Genomic DNA, 19,756 nt, shown 5'->3' on the forward strand with positions numbered 1-19,756 from the left:
TAGGTGGTGCACACTTCCTTCAAACACGTGTTTCACTGGGACAATAGTAGGTGGTGCACACTTCCTTCAAACACGTGTTTCACTGGGACAATAGTGAGTGGTGCACACTTCCTTCAAACACGTGTTTCACTGGGACAATAGTGAGTGGTGCACACTTCCTTCAAACACGTGTTTCACTGGGACAATAGTAGGTGGTGCACACTTCCTTCAAACACGTGTTTCACTGGGACAATAGTGAGTGGTGCACACTTCCTTCAAACACGTGTTTCACTGGGACAATAGTGAGTGGTGCACACTTCCTTCAAACACGTGTTTCACTGGGACAATAGTGAGTGGTGCACACTTCCTTCAAACACGTGTTTCACTGGGACAATAGTGAGTGGTGCACACTTCCTTCAAACACGTGTTTCACTGGGACAATAGTGAGTGGTGCACACTTCCTTCAAACACGTGTTTCACTGGGACAATAGTGAGTGGCGCACACTTCCTTCAAACACGTGTTTCACTGGGACAATAGTGAGTGGTGCACACTTCCTTCAAACACGTGTTTCACTGGGACAATAGTGAGTGGCGCACACCTCCTTCAAACACGTGTTTCACTGGGACAATAGTGAGTGGTGCACACTTCCTTCAAACACGTGTTTCACTGGGACAATAGTGAGTGGTGCACACTTCCTTCAAACATGTGTTTCACTGGGACAATAGTGAGTGGTGCACACTTCCTTCGCCCGGCCACAGAAGACAAAAAAGAGTTGCTGGTGTAACAATAGGAAGAATATATTCCACTCCTCTCTTGTACACGCGGCTTATGAGGTAATATACATGATATATTTTCATATTATTTATCTTGTTTACCTGATATGTTGTTCGAAGCTAACGTGCTAGCTTTAGCCCGCTAGCAGGCCTTTGTAGCAAATGCGAGCGTTTTTTTTTTTGAGGAGTGTATTTTATATGTTCTCTATGAGAATTATATTGACTTATTTAATACTGTAACTGTTTTTTGTTGTATATTACAGTCACGCTTAACATCATTAAATATTTGTTATTAGAAAGAAACGAACGTCTTGTAATTTAAGTCTGGAATAAGTCACATGGTATAATAATAATAATAATAATACATTTTATTTGGTATAACGCTTTTCAGTGTACTCAAAGATGCTTTACAGGATGAACAAAAATAATTATATTATTGTTATTGTGATGACAGTGTAATATAATGTATTATTGCAGTGGTCTGATTTATGTTGGTGTCAACTTTATTAGCAATAAATACAAATGATGTTTGCACGCAATTCTATTACCTTGATAACATCCATCCATCCATTTTCTACCGCTTGTCCCTATTTGAGGTTGCGAGGGGGGGCGGGGGGTGTTGGAGCCTATCTCAGCTGCATTGGGTGGACATATCATGGAAATTAAATCAACTGATGTTTGTTATTACGAATACACTATTTGCACAATTGTAAGCGATTAATGCTTATTCAGTCGGACTAAAATAAATGTTTAATTAAATAAATGTTAAATATTAAAAATAGCTTTAATATACTGCACACAAAATGAATTTTGTTTGTAGTCGAATCATGAGGTACCCAAATATTCTAAAAATATGTTTTTATTTATAAATTCGTATATATATATATATATATATATATATATATATATATATATATATATATATATATATATATATATATATAAAACCTATATATATATATATATATATATATATATATACATATATATATATATACTCGCTGACACTTGGTCCACGTGCTTCGCTGCACTTCTGTTTGTTTTCTGCTGGGTTAAAAATGTTGCTTTCGCAGTAGGAAAAACAAGGAGAGGATATTGTGCGTAAAAGTAAAGCCAACGGACCACAGCTCTGCAGTCCTGGTCACCGTTGACGTGAGGTGGGACTATTTTGGAGGTGCACGTCAAGGTTGGCTGGTAGGTTGGTAGTGGGAGGAGCCAGTTGGCGTCACTTGATGCTGCAGCACAATGAAACTTTTGTACGTGCAGACTGACTTCATGCAGTCATGACGGTATTAAAATCCCAGCAGGAGGTTTTTTATAAGTTGTTACTTTTTAATCAGTAATTAATGTAAATGCAGAAAATAGGATCAATGACACAATTCATAATAATCAATCACTGATGATTATTCCATGTGTAGAAGAACATCACCACAGAGTGGTGTCAGTCCACTTGGAAAATATTATATTTGATAGACTAAAAAATATTTGACACATCTGAGCTGAAGTTTGTTTGTGTTGTCTTGCGGACGTCCAACAGATGAACGCTCGTCAAGAAGAACGTCCCCTTCAGCAGCAGGAGGATCCACAGCCCCCCCACATTAAAGAGGAAGAGGAGGAAGTGTGGATGAGTCAGGAGGGAGAGTGTCCTGTAGGGCAGGAGGAGGCTGATGTCAGCAAGTTTCCACTGACTGTTGTCTCTGTGAAGACTGAAGAGCATGAAGACAAACCACCTGAGTCCTCACAGCTTCATCACAGTCCAAGTAAGCACAACATCCACATATCATCTAATACAATGTTTGTGACACATGTTCATCCGGGGGACACATTTATCACTAAAGATGGAGATAAACTTGTTTTTTAAAGGCCTACTGAAATGAGATGTTCTTATTTAAAGGGGGATAGCAGGTCCATTCTATGTGTCATACTTGATCATTTTGCGATGTTGCCATATTTTTGCTGAAAGGATTTAGTAGAGAACATCCACGATAAAGTTTGCAACTTTCAGTGCAGACAATGACGTCACACGTGTGGGGGCTCCTCACATATTCACATTGATTTTAATGGGAGCCTCCAACAAAAAGAGCGATTTGGACCGAGAAAACGACAATTTCCACATTAATTTGAGCGAGGATGAATGATTAGTGTTTCAGGATATTAATGGCGACGGACTAGAAAAATAATAATAATTTAAAAAAGTAGGTTATAAAAAAAAAATTCAGATGTTTTTAGAGACATTTACTAGGACAATTCTGGGAAATCCCTTATCTTTCTATTGTGTTGCTAGTGTTTCAGTGAGTTAAACAGTACTTGATTGCAAAAGATTCAGCAACACAGATGTCCAAAATACTGTGTAATTATGCCGTTAAAGCAGACGACTTTTAGCTGTGTGTGTGTGCAGCGCTCATACTTCCTATAAACCCGTGACGTCTTGCGTACACATCATCAATACACGACGTTTTCAAGACGAAACTCCCGGGAAATTCAAAATTGCAATTTAGTAAACTAAAGCGGCCGTATTGGCATGTGTTGCAATGTTAATATTTCATCATTGATATATAAACTATCAGACTGCGTGGTGGCTAGTAGTGGCTTTCAGTAGACCTTTAACACCACCATTTAAAAACGAATGCTTATCAATCATGTGAATTATGTTTATATAGCGCTTTTCTCTAGTGACTCAAAGCGTTTTTACATAGTGAAACCTAATATCTGAATTACTGTCAGGGGGTGTTGTTGCTGAACCCCAAGATGCAGAGATGGCGGCAGGCATTGTGCAGGAAAACATGATTTAATTTAACACTAAAACAAGAACAAACAAAAGGGTACAAACAAAAGGCGCGCACAAGGCGGAGAACAAACTTGGCTATGAACAAAACTAGCACAAAGGCTAACTTTGGACTAAAAACAAAAACACTTACTGTGACACGAAGGAACTATGACGTGAGCAGAGTGAACAGAAGTAGACACAACACTACAACGATTAGTATAAATGACATTGACAGGTAGTGGTGACATCCACACGACACGACAATAATCCAGCACTGACTGGTGGGGAAGGCAGCTTTAAATAGTATCTGGCTGATTGACACCAGGTGTGGCCAGGTGCCAATCAGCCACAGCTGGGGAGACAAAGCACTCAGGGAAACAACCAGGAAACGGACAAAATAATAGAGCTGACAGGAAATACTACACACAGAGGAAAAACTAAAACACAACCAAACTGTCAGGGGCAAGCCGGACAGTTACTTTTCAACCAGTGTGGGTGGCACTAGGAGCAGGTGGGTAAAGAGTCTTGCCCAAGGACACAATGGCAGTGACTAGCATGGCAGAAGCGGGGATCGAACCTGGAACCCTCAAGTTGCTGGCACGGCCACACTTCCAACCGACAGGGCGCTCGCTCCCGCTGACATGCCGGTCTTCAAGTGACGGCGTGATAAGAACGCACCGTCACAATAAACAAAACAAAACACTGGCGGAAAGTGATATTCGTTAAAAAAAAAAAACAAGCAAACTGGAGTTTTGACCCAGAGAAGGCAGGTCGGTTAAAAAAACCAAAAACTCTGCAATCCAGGGACGCCCGGACTTAAGGAAATGCACGTCCTTTTTGATTTCAATGCGTATAAAGACATAAAAAGTGTGTTAACGCCAACACTGGTTATTCATGTGATTATCAGACAGAAGTCATTTCCATTAGACAATATTCAAATATAGGTGGGAGTGTTGGAACCATACCAATACTTTGGTACCGGTACCAAATTTATTTTGGTACTTTTCTCAATAAAGGGGACCACAAAAATGGCATTATTGGCTTTATTTTAACAAAAAAAACCTTAGGGTATATTAAACATATGTTTCTTATTGCAGTTAAGTCCTTAAATAAAATAGTGAACATGCTAGACAACTTGTCTTTTACTAGTAAGTAAACAAACAAAGACTCCTAATTAGTCTGCTGACATATGCATGTTGTCTCATTTATACACCTATTATTTTGTCAACATTATTAAGGACAAACTGTAAAAATGGATAGTTAATCTACTTGTTCATTTACTGTTAGTATCTGCTTATTTTCTCTTTTAACATGTTCTATCTACACTTCTGTTAAAATGTAATAATCACGTATTCTTCTCTTCTTTGATACTTTACATTAGTTTTGGATGATACCACAAGTTTGGGTATCAATCCGATACCAAGTAGTTACAGGATCATACATTGGTCATCTTTAAAGTCTTCATGTGTCCAGGGACATATTTCCTGTGTTTATAAACATAATACTGTATACATTTAAAAAAAAGTGAAATAAAATGTTGTGATGCCAAAACATATCGACGTAATCATAGTAGTATCGGCTAGATATGTGGCGTTTGTTTACATTTTGAAGCCGGTGAGCTACGGTGTGTAGTGAAGCATGTTTAGCTGTTCCTCGTCCTCCAGTGATAATGTTACTTGTGAGAAACTTACTTTATTTGTTGCCATGGAGGCGAGGATTAGTGATTTAGAAGTAGCTAAAACACTGCCGACGGCGGATGGATGTTAGCCGCTAGCTAGTTTGCTATGTCTTAAAGCCCCTCTTCCTGAGGGTGTTTCAGTGTTATAACTTCACCTTTATTGTTAGTTTTTAAGCCAAAATGAATCCGTTGTTCCTTTTCTGTCTCCACGCTGTGTCTGCTTGTAAGTACTCAGTGATTGTGTGCCGCCGAACATGCTCGTCTGCTCGTAAACCCGCAATGTCACGACGTGACTTCGATGCGAGGGTACGGTACAGCGAATGATTCATTAGCGGTACTATACCAATACCAGTATACTGTACAACCCTAATAGCTGGTATGGCCCACTTATAATTCAAATAACAAAATAATGTTTGCTTTCATCAGATATGTTCTAGTATTGTATATGTGGATGGGGGCCCTGCTTTGGAAATAATGTGTGCCTCTTTCAGAGATCCACTTGAAACATTGACATGTTGCACAATGAGATGAGTGCTGTAGCACAAGCGTGGGATAACGTCAACAGTTGTGGAACTTTCTAACAAACACAGTGGAAAGTAGTTAGAGAAAAATGAAACGACGCAGATATTGCTTTCTCCTTTTACTGTTAACTCAAGATAAAAACGGGATCTCATTGGAAGCGATAGTTATGCGCAGACGTCGTTTTAGGTAAAACAAAATGGTGTCTGCCAATGTAGTTTACTACGTCAGTAGTTGTCAAACTTTTTTCACCAAAAATACTTGGCTGTCCAAGTACCACCTCAATGAACTTTCAGGTTCATTCAATATAGGAAACTAAAACACTGTACTTAAACAATTAAAGAACATTTGTCGTACCATTAGTGGTACACTTAAATCGGTTTTATGTGTGTGTGTGTGTGTGTGTGTGTGTATATATATATATATATATATATATATATATATATATACACATGCATAAATACAGTCGCGATCAAAAGTTTCCATACACCTGTAAAGAACATAATGTCATGGCTGTCTTGAGTTTCCAATCATTTCTACAATTCTTATTTTTTTGTGATGTAGTGATTGAAGCACACACTTGTTGCTCACTAAAAACATTCATGAAGTTTGCTTCTTTTATGAATTTATTATGGGTCTACTGTACATGTGAGCAAATGTGCTGGGTCAAAAGTATACATACAGCAATGTTAATATTTGGTTGCATGACCCTTGGCAAGTTTCACTGCAATAAGGCGCTTTTGGTTGTTGACCACCCCTCTTGACAAAATTGGTGCAGTTCAGCTAAATGTGTTGGTTTTCTGACATAGACTTGTTTCTTCAGCATTGTCCACACGTTTAAGTCAGGACTTTGGGAAGGCCATTCTAAAACTTTCATTCTAGCCTGATTTAGACTTTCCTTGACCACTTTTGTCGTGTGTTTGGGGTCATTGTCCTGTTGGAACGCCCAACAGCATCCAAGACCCAACCTCCAGGCTGATGATTTTAGCTTGTCCTGAAGAATTTGGAGATAATCCTCCTTTTACATTGTCCCATTTAAAGCACCAGTTCCATTGGCAGCAAATCAGGCCCAGAGCATAATACTACCACCACCATGCTTGATGGTGGGAATGGTGTTCCTGGGATTAAAGGCCTCACCTTTTCTCCTCCAAACATATTCCTGGGTATTGTGGCCAAACAGCTCCATTTGATATTCATCTGACATGGACGGAGCTAAGATCTTTTGGAGGAAAGTTCTGTGAAATACCCCAAAATAACTTGTAGTGTCTTGTTAATTTATAGCCAAAAATGTTTTTATTTTATAGATATTTTCAAAGCAGAAACATTTCCTTAGGGTCCTCTGACACCCCATGGGGTAACCGTAAGGTCTGGGCCTCTTAAGACCTCACTGTAGGTGCTAATCGACCTGTTTCTTCACCTTTTTGCCGAAATTGAAAGCAAAAGAGTCCACAAATAACCGAATCGTAAAGCAGAATTGAAAATTAAATCTGAATTGGTAAAATCTTATCAATATCGCTCCTGACATGTGACTGAAAAAAAGATGGACTCCTCTCGACCATGTTTGTCTTCCTGTGTCCTGCAGACGTCTGTGAAGAACATCTTCTCTCTGAGCAACAGAAGTGGAGCTTCAGGATGGGCAAGGAGGAGCCACAGCCCTTCCACATTAAGGAGGAAGAGAAGGCGCCACATACATTGCAAATGCAAAGGGAAGAAAATAACCCACTGACCCCGCATTTTAAAGAGGAAGAGGAGGAACACAGCATCAGTCAAGAATGGTTGGAGAAGTTCCATTTGATTGTGAAGAGTGAAGATGATGGGGTGAAAGGTGAAAGTGAGGAGAGGGGAGGGGGGGAGCCTCCAAGCAGCAGCTCAACACAACACATGACAACAGAAGCTGATGGAGACCACTGTGGAGGATCACAAGCAGACAAGCTCTTAGCTCCACTATCAGATAGTGAGGACACAACGTCACACTCTCCTGACACTGATGATGAAGACTCTAAAGATGATAAGACATGTCACACTGACAACACTCACTTCACATGTCCTCACTCTCACAAAACTTTTAAATACCATAGTTATCTGAAAAGACTCATGAGAACACACACTGGAGAAAAACCCTTTTCATGCTCAATCTGTGGTAAAGGTTTTGTAGAAAGTCGCGATTTGAAAAGACACATGAGAACACACACTGGTGAAAAACCTTTTTCCTGTTCAACCTGTGGTAAACGTTTTCTTGTAAATCATCATTTGAAAAGACACATGAGAACACACACTGGTGAAAAGCCTTTTTCCTGTTCAATCTGTGGTAAAGGTTTTACAACATGTACATATGTGAAAGTACACACTAGAACACACACTGGTGAAAAATCACATTCCTGTTCAATCTGCAACAGAAGCTTTTGTTGACGATCAAAGCTTTTAGTACACATGAGAAAACACCCAGGAGAGAAAGTGTTGAGTTGCAGTGTGTGTGGTGAAAGATTGTCTTCTAAGTACCAGTGTAAGAAACACAAGTGTGCTGGTGAGAACAGCAGCAGCAAATGAAACTGCAGGATTTGAAATAAACTGTCCAGACTTTCATTTTGACTTTCTAACAACATCAGCACATCAATCAAGTACATGCATTAATGTACTTTTATTAAATATTGAACAAAATAGTTTGACCGAAAAGGTGAGTGTAAACAGTACAAGACATACTTCACATACAAAAAACATTTTATTTGTATATATATGCATAATACAATTTTAGAATTATTCATAATAGTTTTTTATAGGCGTTTGAAATATTGAAGAATTACATTTTTTTTATTTGTAATTGTTAATAACTCCATAGATTATCACCTTTATATGATATACATATGTACTGGTTCACATCTGAAACATCTTCTGGACCACTTCAGGAAGCATATTATTATTTACTTTATATATAATTTGAACAGTTGTCTTTCATACAATTTTAAAATGTGTGACTTTATGAATCATTTGTTGGGTCTCTATTCATCCAGTTTATTAATGATCTTTATTACTGTCTTTTGTGATATGATGATTGTGTTGTGATTATTTTATATGTATGTCCCCAGACCTTTATGCAATATAAAAGTGAGAGAAAATGGCTGAATTGTTTGTGGAAGGATGGTTTTGTTTTTACAAACTTACATTTGTGGATAAAACAAAAACTCCTATTATTGTGTTTTAAACATTTTTATGGTTGTTTTTCTTTTTAACATCCCCAAAACAATATCAATATCAATCAAAGTTTGTCGTTTTGGCAAAAGCCAATATTGTACATCATCCTACATAGATTTACTTTGCATACATTCATAAAATAAACAGTTTATTTTGTTTCCCACTCACAGAACGAACAAGTGTTGTCTTCAATTGCTATTCAATATCCTAAAAATGATTTTAAGTGGTCAATTCCGGGGTTGTTTTTTTTCCAAAATGAACCCCTTTGCCTTTGGAAGATTGGAAACTTTCAAGTTCTATTTTTTTTTAATATACTATTGAAGAAATAGTAAATAATTACAAAAGATGGTATGCTGTAATTAGAATGTTTTTTACAAAAGCCTTTTATTTTTAGTAATTATTTTTATTTGCAGGATGTCGTTAATGAAATCTTCAATTCATAAAATACTTTTCTCACTCAATAAGTGCATCAGTGACCAAATGCCTTTTTCAAACCATTGCTGTACAAAGATGGATTTGTTTCTCATTTTAATATAAGAACAATTCCATAGTGGAGTATTGTGTGTGATGAAGTTGTGTTTGTAAATTAGTTTCCAGTACAACAACACTACTCTAGCCTTGACTGGAGGGCAAAGCAGGTCTAAATAGCAACCGGCTGATTGACAGTCCAGGTGTGGCCAGGTGCCAATCAGCCGCATCTGAGGGGAAACAGCTCTCAGAGAGACAAGCAGGAAACTGAACCAAAATAAGAGCGCTTACAGGAAATAAAAACAAACACAGAGGAAAAAACCTAACTAAACTGTCAGTGACAAATTTGACACATTTATTAAAAAAACAAAACTTCTATCGATATTTGCAGTTGCGGCATTTTGTTAATATGAAGGTGAAAAATGTAACAAAGACCAGCATATGTTTAATTGAACTGTTTACAAAAGTTTACAATGCAGAAATTATTGATAGAAGTGTTTCATGTTTGTATAAGAAATCATATTTAACTTCATATATTAAAACAAAATGGGAGAAGGAAGGAGGGATAACTACATCTGAGGAAGAATGGACAATAAAAAGGAGATATCAATGGACTTGTAGCAGCTCACCCAAGTGGAGAGTTTGGCTGGGAAAGTTTTATTCCACCTTCTCAGAAGTCTCAGTATGATAACAACTCCCCTGCCTGTTGGACAAATTGTGGGAATCTAAAGGCAAACCACTAGCATGTTTTCTGGGACTGCTCTGCCATAAAGGACTATTGGAAAGAGATACACCAAGCTCTACAGGATATTTTCAAATCACCCCTTGAAAGTAACATTCTGTTTTTCACACATCGCACCTCAGGATTGGCTGAAAAAAGAGAAATACTTCATGAATATCCTACTAGTGGCTTGTAAAAAGAGCATTACCAGGAAATGGATATTACAGGAGAGCCCAACTTTGAAGAAATGGATGGAAATCACAATGGACATTTATAAAACACAGGAGATAACAGCTTTTATTATTTATAAACTAGAGAAATGTACTTCATACTGGGAATACTGGCTCCATTATGTCACGCCACATAAGCCTGATTTTATTTTTTCCAATTCGTGATTAAACTGTTATTTTTTTTTTAAAGATGACTCCCTATATGTACATAGTTTTTTCTATTTATTTATTTACTAACTGTTCATATTCTTTCATTTTTTTTATTATTATCGTTATTATTGTTAATATTACTTTGGTTAGTTTTTTTTTTCTTTTTTTTGCTGATTTTCTGTGAGTGTTTTGCTGGATTTCAGCAGTTTGTTTTGTTTTCTTCATAGAAAAGTTGCTCTGGGTTTTTGTTCTTTTATCAATAAATATCCCTTTTTTCACTGCACGGTGCCACCTCGTTCTTCTGCATCTTAAAAATAACGAAATGATTGTAACTAGCATTCCCAATTTCCAGTTTTTGGTGAACTCTTGTGAAAAATCCGCTGTCAAGTTACTCTTTATAGTTAATTCATTTTTAAATTAATAAAATACTAACTGAGTCCTGCTGCTAGTTCACTTTTTGTGGTGTCATTTTGCTACCTGTTTAGGAAATTATATGTTCTTAAATATATAAATAATCTTCCATATTGGCAGCTATAGTGATTCATTTATTCAGCAGAGCAATACTGTTAGGAGCTGAATTAGATGGAACCCAAGGATGCAGAGACATATTGTTTGTAGACAAAATGTATTCTTTTATTCTGGGCGCAAGGAGGATGTAGCCACAAAAACATAAAGCGATGGTGGAGCACAAAAACACACCATAAAAACTACTAAGATAAATACCAAAACTAAACCAAAAGCGCTAGTAAAGACTGGGAATAATACTGACAGATTAGATAAAAAATAAAAGAGCAAAGTACAAAAATAAATCTCTAGACGAAGCTAGGAAACATACTTCAAGAATGAAGTAAAACAGAAACACAAAATTATAAACTGCAAGCGTTAGTCGGAGCTGGATAAACAGGCAAACCTGCAAGCTGCACGAGCAAAAACAGGAGGGTTTAGCAAGTGAGACGAGAAGGACAGTCATGCGTGAGGAACAGCAGTAACCACAAAGTACCGGCGCTAAGCAGCCAGTTAATAAAGGCACGCTAATCAACCTCAGGTGTGTTGGATTGACCAGCGTCAGCTGCACTCCAGACTGTGGATGAGAGAGAGAGTCAATCTGATGTGCAAACAACATCATGAAACTTCAGTATACCACAAATACAACTTGCTTCCGACAAAAAAGTATACACAATTGCTGTCTTCCTCGCTGATAAAACATGATAGCAACATGCATCTGCTAGCTCAGGATCGCCCCCACTTCTCAGTGTGGTGAGTTGGAGTATCAATCAATCAATCAATGTTTACTTATATAGCCCTAAATCACTAGTGTCTCAAAGGGCTGCACAAACCACTACGACATCCTCGGTAGGCCCACATAAGGGCAAGGAAAACTCACACCCAGTGGGACATTGGTGACAATGATGACTATGAGAACCTTGGAGAGGAGGAAAGCAATGGATGTCGAGCGGGTCTAACATGATACTGTGAAAGTTCAATCCATAATGGATACAACACAGTCGCGAGAGTCCAGTCCAAAGCGGATCCAACACAGCAATACAGTGCTGAAATCTGTATTTTCAAGGCCTACTGAAAGCCACTACTAGCCACCACGCAGTCTGATAGTTTATATATCAATGATGAAATATTAACATTGCAACACATGCCAATACGGCCTTTTTAGTTTACTAAATTGCATTTTTAAATTTCCCGGGAGTTTCTTCTTGAAAATGTCACGTAATGATGACGTGTACGCAAGACGTCACGGGTTTATAGGAAGTATGAGCGCTGCACACACACACAGCTAAAAGTCGTCTGCTTTAACGGCATAATTACACAGTATTTTGGACATCTGTGTTGCTGAATCTTTTGCGATTTGTTCAATTAATATTGGAGAAGTCACAGTAGAAAGATGGAGTTGGGAAGCTTTAGCCTTTAGCCACACAAACACACGGTGATTCCTTGTTTAAAATTCCCGGAGGTGAAGCTTTCCTATGGATCAGAGCGGTCAAGCGAACATGGATCCTGACCACACGTCAACCAGCAGTTTTGGGTGAGAAAATTGTGGTAAAAAGTCGCCACTTACCGGAGATCAGTTGAGCTTGTGCCATCCATAAAGCTGCCGTCAACTCCTCTGAGACACTGGCGTCAAGACACCCGTGGACACACCCCTCTGACTATCAGGTAATATTAAACTCACTAAAACACTAGCAACACAATAGAAAGATAAGGGATTTCCCAGGTTTATCCTGATAAATGTGTCTAAAAACACCAGAATCCGTCCCAATGCAATCGCCTTTTTTTTTAAACTTGATTTATTTTATTTTTTTCTAGTCCGTCGCTATCAATATCCTCAAACACAAATCTTTCATCCTCGCTCAAATTAATGGGGAAATTGTTGTTTTCTCGGTCCAAATAGCTCTTTTTATTGGAGGCTCCGATTAAAAACAATGTGAGGATGTGAGGAGCCATCACACGGGTGACGTCATCGTCTGCTACTTCTGGTAGTGGCAAGGCTTTTCTATTAGCGACCAAAAGTTGCGAACTTTATCGTGGATGTTCTCTACTAAATCCTTTCAGCAAAAATATGGCAATATCGCAAAATGATCAAGTATGACACATAGAATGGACCTGCTAACCCCGTTTAAATAAGAACATCTCATTTCAGTAGGCCTTTAGGTCTTATAATCAAGGAATAATGAGGTCAGACTGATATTAGAACATTAATGCTAAGGTTTCATCCAGTAGTGGACCGGTTATGGCTGATGATGATGATGATGATGATGATGATGATGATGATGATGATGATGATGATGAAGATGTATCTGTTCAAGTGAACAAATGGATCCACAAGGGACAACAACCCTTTCCACAGACTACACACACATCATAAACATCAATCTTAGAAGCCCAGAACAATATATTTGAAGAAGACTTTAGAGTTGAAAGTGAAGATGTGAGGTGAAATAAGTACAAATGCAGCAATAAAAACAAGCAACTCCACTCACGATGGCTCTAAAGTTCAGTGATGTGTTGCTAACTTCAGCCTTTTTCTTCTTTGTTGATGTTTTGCAGGAGTTAACATCCATGATGTAATAATGCTGCTCAGTCCACATTTTGTTAACAATTTTATTCATTCATACTTTTAATTGGATAATAACATCAATAAAAATGCAATGGAAGAAAATGTGTGAACAAAAAACAACTGTAAATAATAAGAAGCTCTCTCTTTAACAATGAGAAAATAAAATAAAATAGTAGCTACATACATGATATTCAATAAATGCACACAACTTAAAAGTAATTCCAGAACAACAAAGAATAACAGTAGAAGATGAGAGGCACTACTACATACAACATAAAATATTCATTCATATTAAACATGCTGTGTTTTAAAGTACATTTAGCACAATCACTGCTTAAGTGTATTTAAATCCCTGCAGCTTCCATGACTGTTACACACTTGTGTTTACTGACCTGATTCTTAACCCTGAATGTTTTATCGCACACAGTGCAACTAAACGGTTTCTCTCCAGTGTGTGTTCTCATGTTTCTGGTCATGACAAGCTTTGTGGAGAAACTATTCTTACAAACAGAGCAAGTAAAAGGTTTCCCTCCAGTATGTGTTCTCATGTGTCTGGTCATGACAAGCTTTGTGGAGAAACTCTTCTTACAAACAGGGCAAGTAAAAGGTTTCTCTCCAGTGTGTGTTCTCATGTGTCTGGTCATGACAAGCTTTGTGGAGAAACTCTTCTTACAAACAGGGCAAGTAAAAGGTTTCTCTCCAGTATGTGTTCTCATGTGCGTGGACATGTTAAGCTTTCTGGAAAACCTCTTCTTACAAAGAGAGCAAGTAAAAGGTTTCTCTCCAGTGTGTGTTCTCATGTGTCTTTTCATTTGCTCATTTATGGAGAATCTTTTGGGACACACTGAGCATGGAAAAGGTTTCTCTCCAGTGTGTCTTCTCATGTGTGTGGTCATGTGTTGCTTTCTAGAGAAACTCTTCTTACAAACAGAGCAAGGAAAAGGTTTCTCTCCAGTATGTGTTCTCATGTGTCTGGTCATGGCAGACTTAATGGAGAAACTCTTCTTACAAACAGAGCAAGTAAAATGTTTCTCTCCAGTGTGTGTTCTCATGTGTGTGGTCATGTGTTGCTTTGTGGAGAAACTTTTTTTACAAACAGAGCAAGTAAAAGGTTTCTCTCCAGTATGTATCCTCATGTGTATTGTAATATAACTCTTGTGTCTAAATGATTTCCCACATTGAGAGCAGTCAAAGTGTTTGTTGTTAGTGTGATGTCTCGTATCACCTTCTACAGTCATTTTTACTCTCCAAAGGTTCTTGAATGTGGTCACTGTGATCAGAAGAGTCTGACATCATGTGGTCCATGTCTGACAGAGGAGCAAAGATGCTGTCTGGTTCTGACTTTATATCTTCACAATGCTCTCCATCAGCTTCTGTGATGTGTTGACTTACAAGCTCCGCCCCTCTGTTCTCCTCACTTTGACTGTGATGAAGCTGTAAGGACTGAGCTTCATCTTCATCATTATCCTCCACCAACCTTTGAAGCTGCTTCCACAGTTCCTCCTCTTCCTCTTTAATGTGGGAGGGGGCCTGCAGCTCCTTCTGTCCCACACTGGAGCTCCACTCCTGCTGCTTGGAGGGAATCTCTTCATGACTCTCTGCTGACACCTGCTGGACGTCTGCAGAACATACAACACAAATGAGGTGTTACTGTATAGAAGTTTGCAGTATTCAAACTATTCACATGTGAGCTAGGCCAAACAGACAGTGATGGGCAAGCGACCTGGAAAATGTAGTAAGCTGAGCTACAAGTTACTCTCCATTAAATGTAGCTAAGCTATCCTCAGAGAATTGTAGCAAGCTACACTACACGCTACACTGCAAAAGTAGCTTGCCACATCAAAGCTACATTTAACAGCATTTCTATCTATTGGCCCACATGTATAATGTCAGTGTTAATGTAACTGAGAGTGTACACATGGACCCAGTGAGAGAACTACATGTCTTCAACTCATCACTGAGCTTGTTCCACCACTTAACTCCTAAAACTGTGATACATTTGCATTTTATATCCCTTCTTACTTTACCTATTTCAAAAATCAATATCCCCCGTAAATGATAGTTTTCTCCTCTTAATTGAAATAACCTAAGAATACAAGCTGGAAGACTTTTGCTGTAAACATTTCCACAAACTTCAACACAATATGTTAAATATGGAAAAATAAAAGAATAATATAACTGTGGAGAGGGGCGTGGCCTACGCGTTCCCTGCGGGCGGGGCGTGTGCAGGGGCCGGCCAGGAAGCAGCATACAGGTGAGCAGATACCTCAGCTGGAGCGAGTGATCTAATCACCTGTTCCCTTTATCAGCAGCGTTGGAAATCTTGAGGGGAAAGATGATGAGAGTGACGGAGAGAGAAAGACACACACGGCGAGATACAGTGAACAAACTGGAGAGCACTGGACTGATGCAGTTGCAAGTACTGCCATCAATAAAAGTGTAAATCACTGAGACCGAGTGTGGTGATTCCAGCCAAACAACGGGGGATCTGGGACAGAGACCTTCCACAGTGGCGCCCAACTAAGGAAGAATCCAGGAAAGATGTCGGCACCAAACCCCTTGGAAGCGCTTGGACAAGTGCTGGCGCAAGTATCAGCAGCAAGTCAGCAACAATCGCGACTGTTAAAACGCTAATGGACAAGGCGGAAGCGGGAGGGATGTCAGCCATGAAACGCATGGTAGAGGGGGAGGATCCTCAAACAATCCTGGACGTGTTCGTGGCGTCAAACAGGTGGCCGGAAGAAGAGTGGGGAGCCAAACTGCTGCCGCTCCTGGTGGGGGAGGCGCAGCGGGCGGTGTTGAGTCTCTCGGCATCTGCCCACCTGCAATACACTAACCTCTGTTAAGCCATCCTGGACCGGATCGGCAGCAGCTGACGCTGATTTAGAGTGATGACGCTGGAGCCAGAAGACCGAGCGTTCGTGTTCGCCTACCGGCTGAGGGACGCAGCGACCCGCTGGCTCCGGCCCAATGGACAGGATCCAGGTGTGCTGGAAAGCATCGTTTTGGAGCGGTTCCTGGGCGCCATCCCGGCTAGGACATGAGCGTGGGTGAGATACCACAGCCCCCCGAGCGTAAAAGCAGCGGTGAGGTTGGCGGAGGAACACCTAGCAGTGCAGAGGGAGGCAACCCCGAGGACGGCCGCAGGATCCACCCCAGCACTCCGGCGTCAACTCGCCCCGCGATGGGGGGGTATGGAGCGGGCAAGATCACCCGGGCATAAAGACCAGGTTTTCCTGGTGGCCACACAAACACTTACACACACACACGCAGGCAGGCACACACGCACACACACACCACTAACGTTGGGACACGGGTTAACAATAAATCTGATGTGTGCATGTTGCAGGTTCCCAGTGCTGCGGCGAGAGGGCTTCCCTCGCAGAGGGCACCTCAACTTCCAGGGCTGGTGTGCTGGGGGTGCAGACAACCCGGTCACGTGCGCAGGGATTGCTCCATGATGGAGGTGGGGCGGGCAATGCGGGTTGTCGAGCCGCCAGCACCCGCCCCCGATCCAGGAGAGACATACTACGTCCCGGTAAGAGTACAAGGGGGTACATATCGGGCGATGGTGGACTCGGGCTGTAAGCAGTCCCTGATCCACCAAAACCTGGTTCGACCCGATGGCTTAACATTTGGGGTATGACGAGACACTTAATCGAGTCATGGTCCAATTCTATTGGCCAGGCCTCCGGGCGGATGTGCGCCGGTGGTACGCAGCCTGGCCAGACTGCCAGCTGGTGAATCCAGCGGCCACTCCACGGGCACCGTTACGCCCATTATCGCTCATAGAGGTTCCATTCAAGAGAATTGGCCCGAGTACACGGGGACATCGTTTTGTTTTAGTCCTGGTGGATTACGCATCGCGGTATCCCGAAGCAAAGCCTTTGCGCTCTATCTCCGCCAAAAGTGTCGCGCAAGCACTGTTTCAGGTCATCTCCCAAGATGGAATCCCAAAAGAGATTCTGACTGACCGGGGCACGTCCTTTATGTCACGCATTATATAAAAGAACTGTACGGATTATTGGGGATAAAAGCGATCCGCACCAGCGTGTACCTGCCACAAACGGATGGACTGGTGGAGAGATTGAATAAAACGCTGAAAACAATGAGCCGTAAATTTATGCACAAGAACAAACATAATTGGGTAAATGGTTGGATCCCCTCATGTTTGCGATGCAGGAGGTACCCCAGGCCTCACTTGGTTTTGCACCGTGTGAGTTATTGTACGGCCGGAGGCCTCGCGGAGTCTTGGACATCTTTAAAGAAAGCTGGGAGGAGGGTCCAAGCTCCAGCAAAAATTAGTTACAGTACGTCCTTGACATGCGAGCAAAACTCCACCAGGTGGGGCGCTTGTCACGTGAGAATTTACTCCGTGCCCAAGAGCGTCAGCGGCGCAAGTATAACCGGGGAACCCAACTGCATAAATTCACACCGGGAGAGAAAGTGCTTGTATTGCACCGCCCGGCCTGAATCGGGCGGTGGAGGCATGTGGAGAGGGGCGTGGCCTACGCCTTCCCTGCGGGCGGGGCATGTGCAGGGATTGGCCACGAAGCAGCAGACAGGTGAGCCGATACCTCAGCTGGAGCGAGTTATCTAATCACCTGTTCCTTTATCAGCAGCGTTGGAGATCTTAAGGGGAAAGATGATGAAAGTGACGGAGAGAGAAAGACACAGACGGCGAGATACAGTGAACAAACTGGAGAGCACTGGACTGATGCAGTTGCATGTACTGCCATCAATAAAAGTGTAAATCACTGAGACCGAGTGTGGTGATTCCAGCCAAGCAAAGGGGAATCTGGGACAGAGACCTTCCACAATAACATTCGCAGACATGTCTTATTTGGCATGTTTTACTTTATAAAGAGAAGCAATGGATTTGGATATTTTTCCCTTTACTGTATTTTTCGGATTATAAATCGCTCTGGAGAATAAGTCGCACCGGACGAAAATGCATAATTAGAGAAGGCATTGATTGATTGATTGATTGATACTTTTATTAGTAGATTGCACAGTACAGTACATATTCCCTACAATTGACCACTAAATGGTAACACCCCAATAAGTTTTTCAACTTGTTTAAGTCGGGGTCCACGTTAATCAATTCATGGCAAAAAAACACATATAAGCCGCACTAAAGTATAAGTTGTATTTTTTGGGGGAAATGTATTTAAATAAAATCCAACACCAAGAATAGACATTAGATAGGCAATTTAAAATAAATAAAGAATAGTGAACAACAGACTGAATAAGTGTAGGTTATATGAGGCATAAATAACCAACTGAGAAGGTGCCTGCTATGTTAACCTAACATATTATGCTAAGAGTCATTCAAATAACTATAACTTATAGAACATGCTATACCTTTACCAAACTATCTCTCACTCCTAATCCATATATCATGAAATCTTCTTCCTCGGTGTCGCTTCTAAACAACTCTGCCAACTCGAAAGTAGACAATGTGCGGCTTCCTCTTCTATCGGTACGTCTAGGCACTTATGTGAATAAGATAAATAATATTTTTTGATATTTTACAGTAATGTGTGAATAAGTTTCACACATAAGTCCCTCCAGAGTATAAATCGCACCCCTGGCCAAACTATGAAAAAGAAATGTGATTTTTTAATCCGAAAAATACGGTATATATTCAACATAATTTATTATCAATTATTCTTCCCAATAATTTAGTTTCGTATACTCTATCAATTTCCAATTGATTTAGTTTTGCTTCACAATTTGTCCTTGCACCACTTAACACCACAAATTAAGTTTTCTTATCATTTAAATGATAACTTATGAATATCAAAACATTTTTTTAGCTGAATCAACTCAACTTCTATTAACCTCAACACTTCAAGTATTCTCCTGAACAATATACATGTGTATCATCTGCAAACATAATACATTTTAATCTATTAGATACTGAACAAATATCATTTAAATAACGAGCCTTGTGGAACCACACACACACACACACACACACGCATGTATAAATATATTATATATATACAAACCCCGTTTCCATTTGAGTTGGGGAATTGTGTTAGATGTAAATATAAACAGAATACAATGATTTGCACATTCTTTTCAAGCCATATTCAGTTGAATATGCTACAAAGACAACATATTTGATGTTCAAACTGATAAACATTTTTTTTTTTGCAAATAATCATTAACTTTAGAATTTGATGCCAGCAACACGTGACAAAGA

At 40.1% G+C, this 19,756-nt stretch overlaps 2 protein-coding genes across 3 annotated transcripts in view; one reads left to right on the forward strand and one right to left on the reverse strand.

Annotated features, from left to right (window-relative positions):
• The first annotated feature begins 693 nt into the window (after window positions 1-693).
• LOC133546668 (oocyte zinc finger protein XlCOF8.4-like) lies at window positions 694-18,303 on the forward strand. 2 transcript variants are annotated; one of them, XM_061892452.1, is made up of 4 exons: window positions 694-813; window positions 2,291-2,513; window positions 16,895-17,083; window positions 18,165-18,303. In XM_061892452.1, the coding sequence occupies exons 2-4, from the start codon at window positions 2,291-2,293 to the stop codon at window positions 18,296-18,298; spliced, it is 546 nt and encodes a 181-aa protein (XP_061748436.1). In that variant the 5' UTR covers window positions 694-813; the 3' UTR covers window positions 18,299-18,303. The 2 variants fall into 2 exon arrangements, with proteins under 2 accessions (XP_061748436.1, XP_061748435.1); XM_061892451.1 differs by lacking the exons at window positions 16,895-17,083; window positions 18,165-18,303 and adding an exon at window positions 7,300-10,280.
• LOC133546666 (zinc finger protein 316-like) overlaps window positions 13,657-19,756 on the reverse strand; it is a 62,678-nt gene continuing 56,578 nt past the window's right edge. The window contains exon 3 of the mRNA XM_061892450.1: window positions 13,657-15,164. Within this exon, the coding sequence (XP_061748434.1) occupies window positions 14,767-15,164 (398 nt within the window). The 3' untranslated portion in view covers window positions 13,657-14,766. The remainder of the gene's footprint in view (window positions 15,165-19,756) is intronic.

The sequence above is a fragment of the Nerophis ophidion genome, unplaced genomic scaffold (assembly GCF_033978795.1).
Source record: "Nerophis ophidion isolate RoL-2023_Sa unplaced genomic scaffold, RoL_Noph_v1.0 HiC_scaffold_36, whole genome shotgun sequence".
In the NCBI taxonomy this organism is placed as follows: Eukaryota; Metazoa; Chordata; class Actinopteri; order Syngnathiformes; family Syngnathidae; genus Nerophis; species Nerophis ophidion.

Excerpts from the sequence above, each read along its gene's own strand:
- LOC133546668 (XM_061892451.1), top strand. The coding sequence starts at position 2,291 with ATGAACGCTCGTCAAGAAGAACGTCCCCTTCAGCAGCAGGAGGATCCA. Across the intron at positions 2,514-7,299 it reads ACAGCTTCATCACAGTCCAA|ACGTCTGTGAAGAACATCTT; the intron begins GTAAGCACAACA and ends TGTGTCCTGCAG.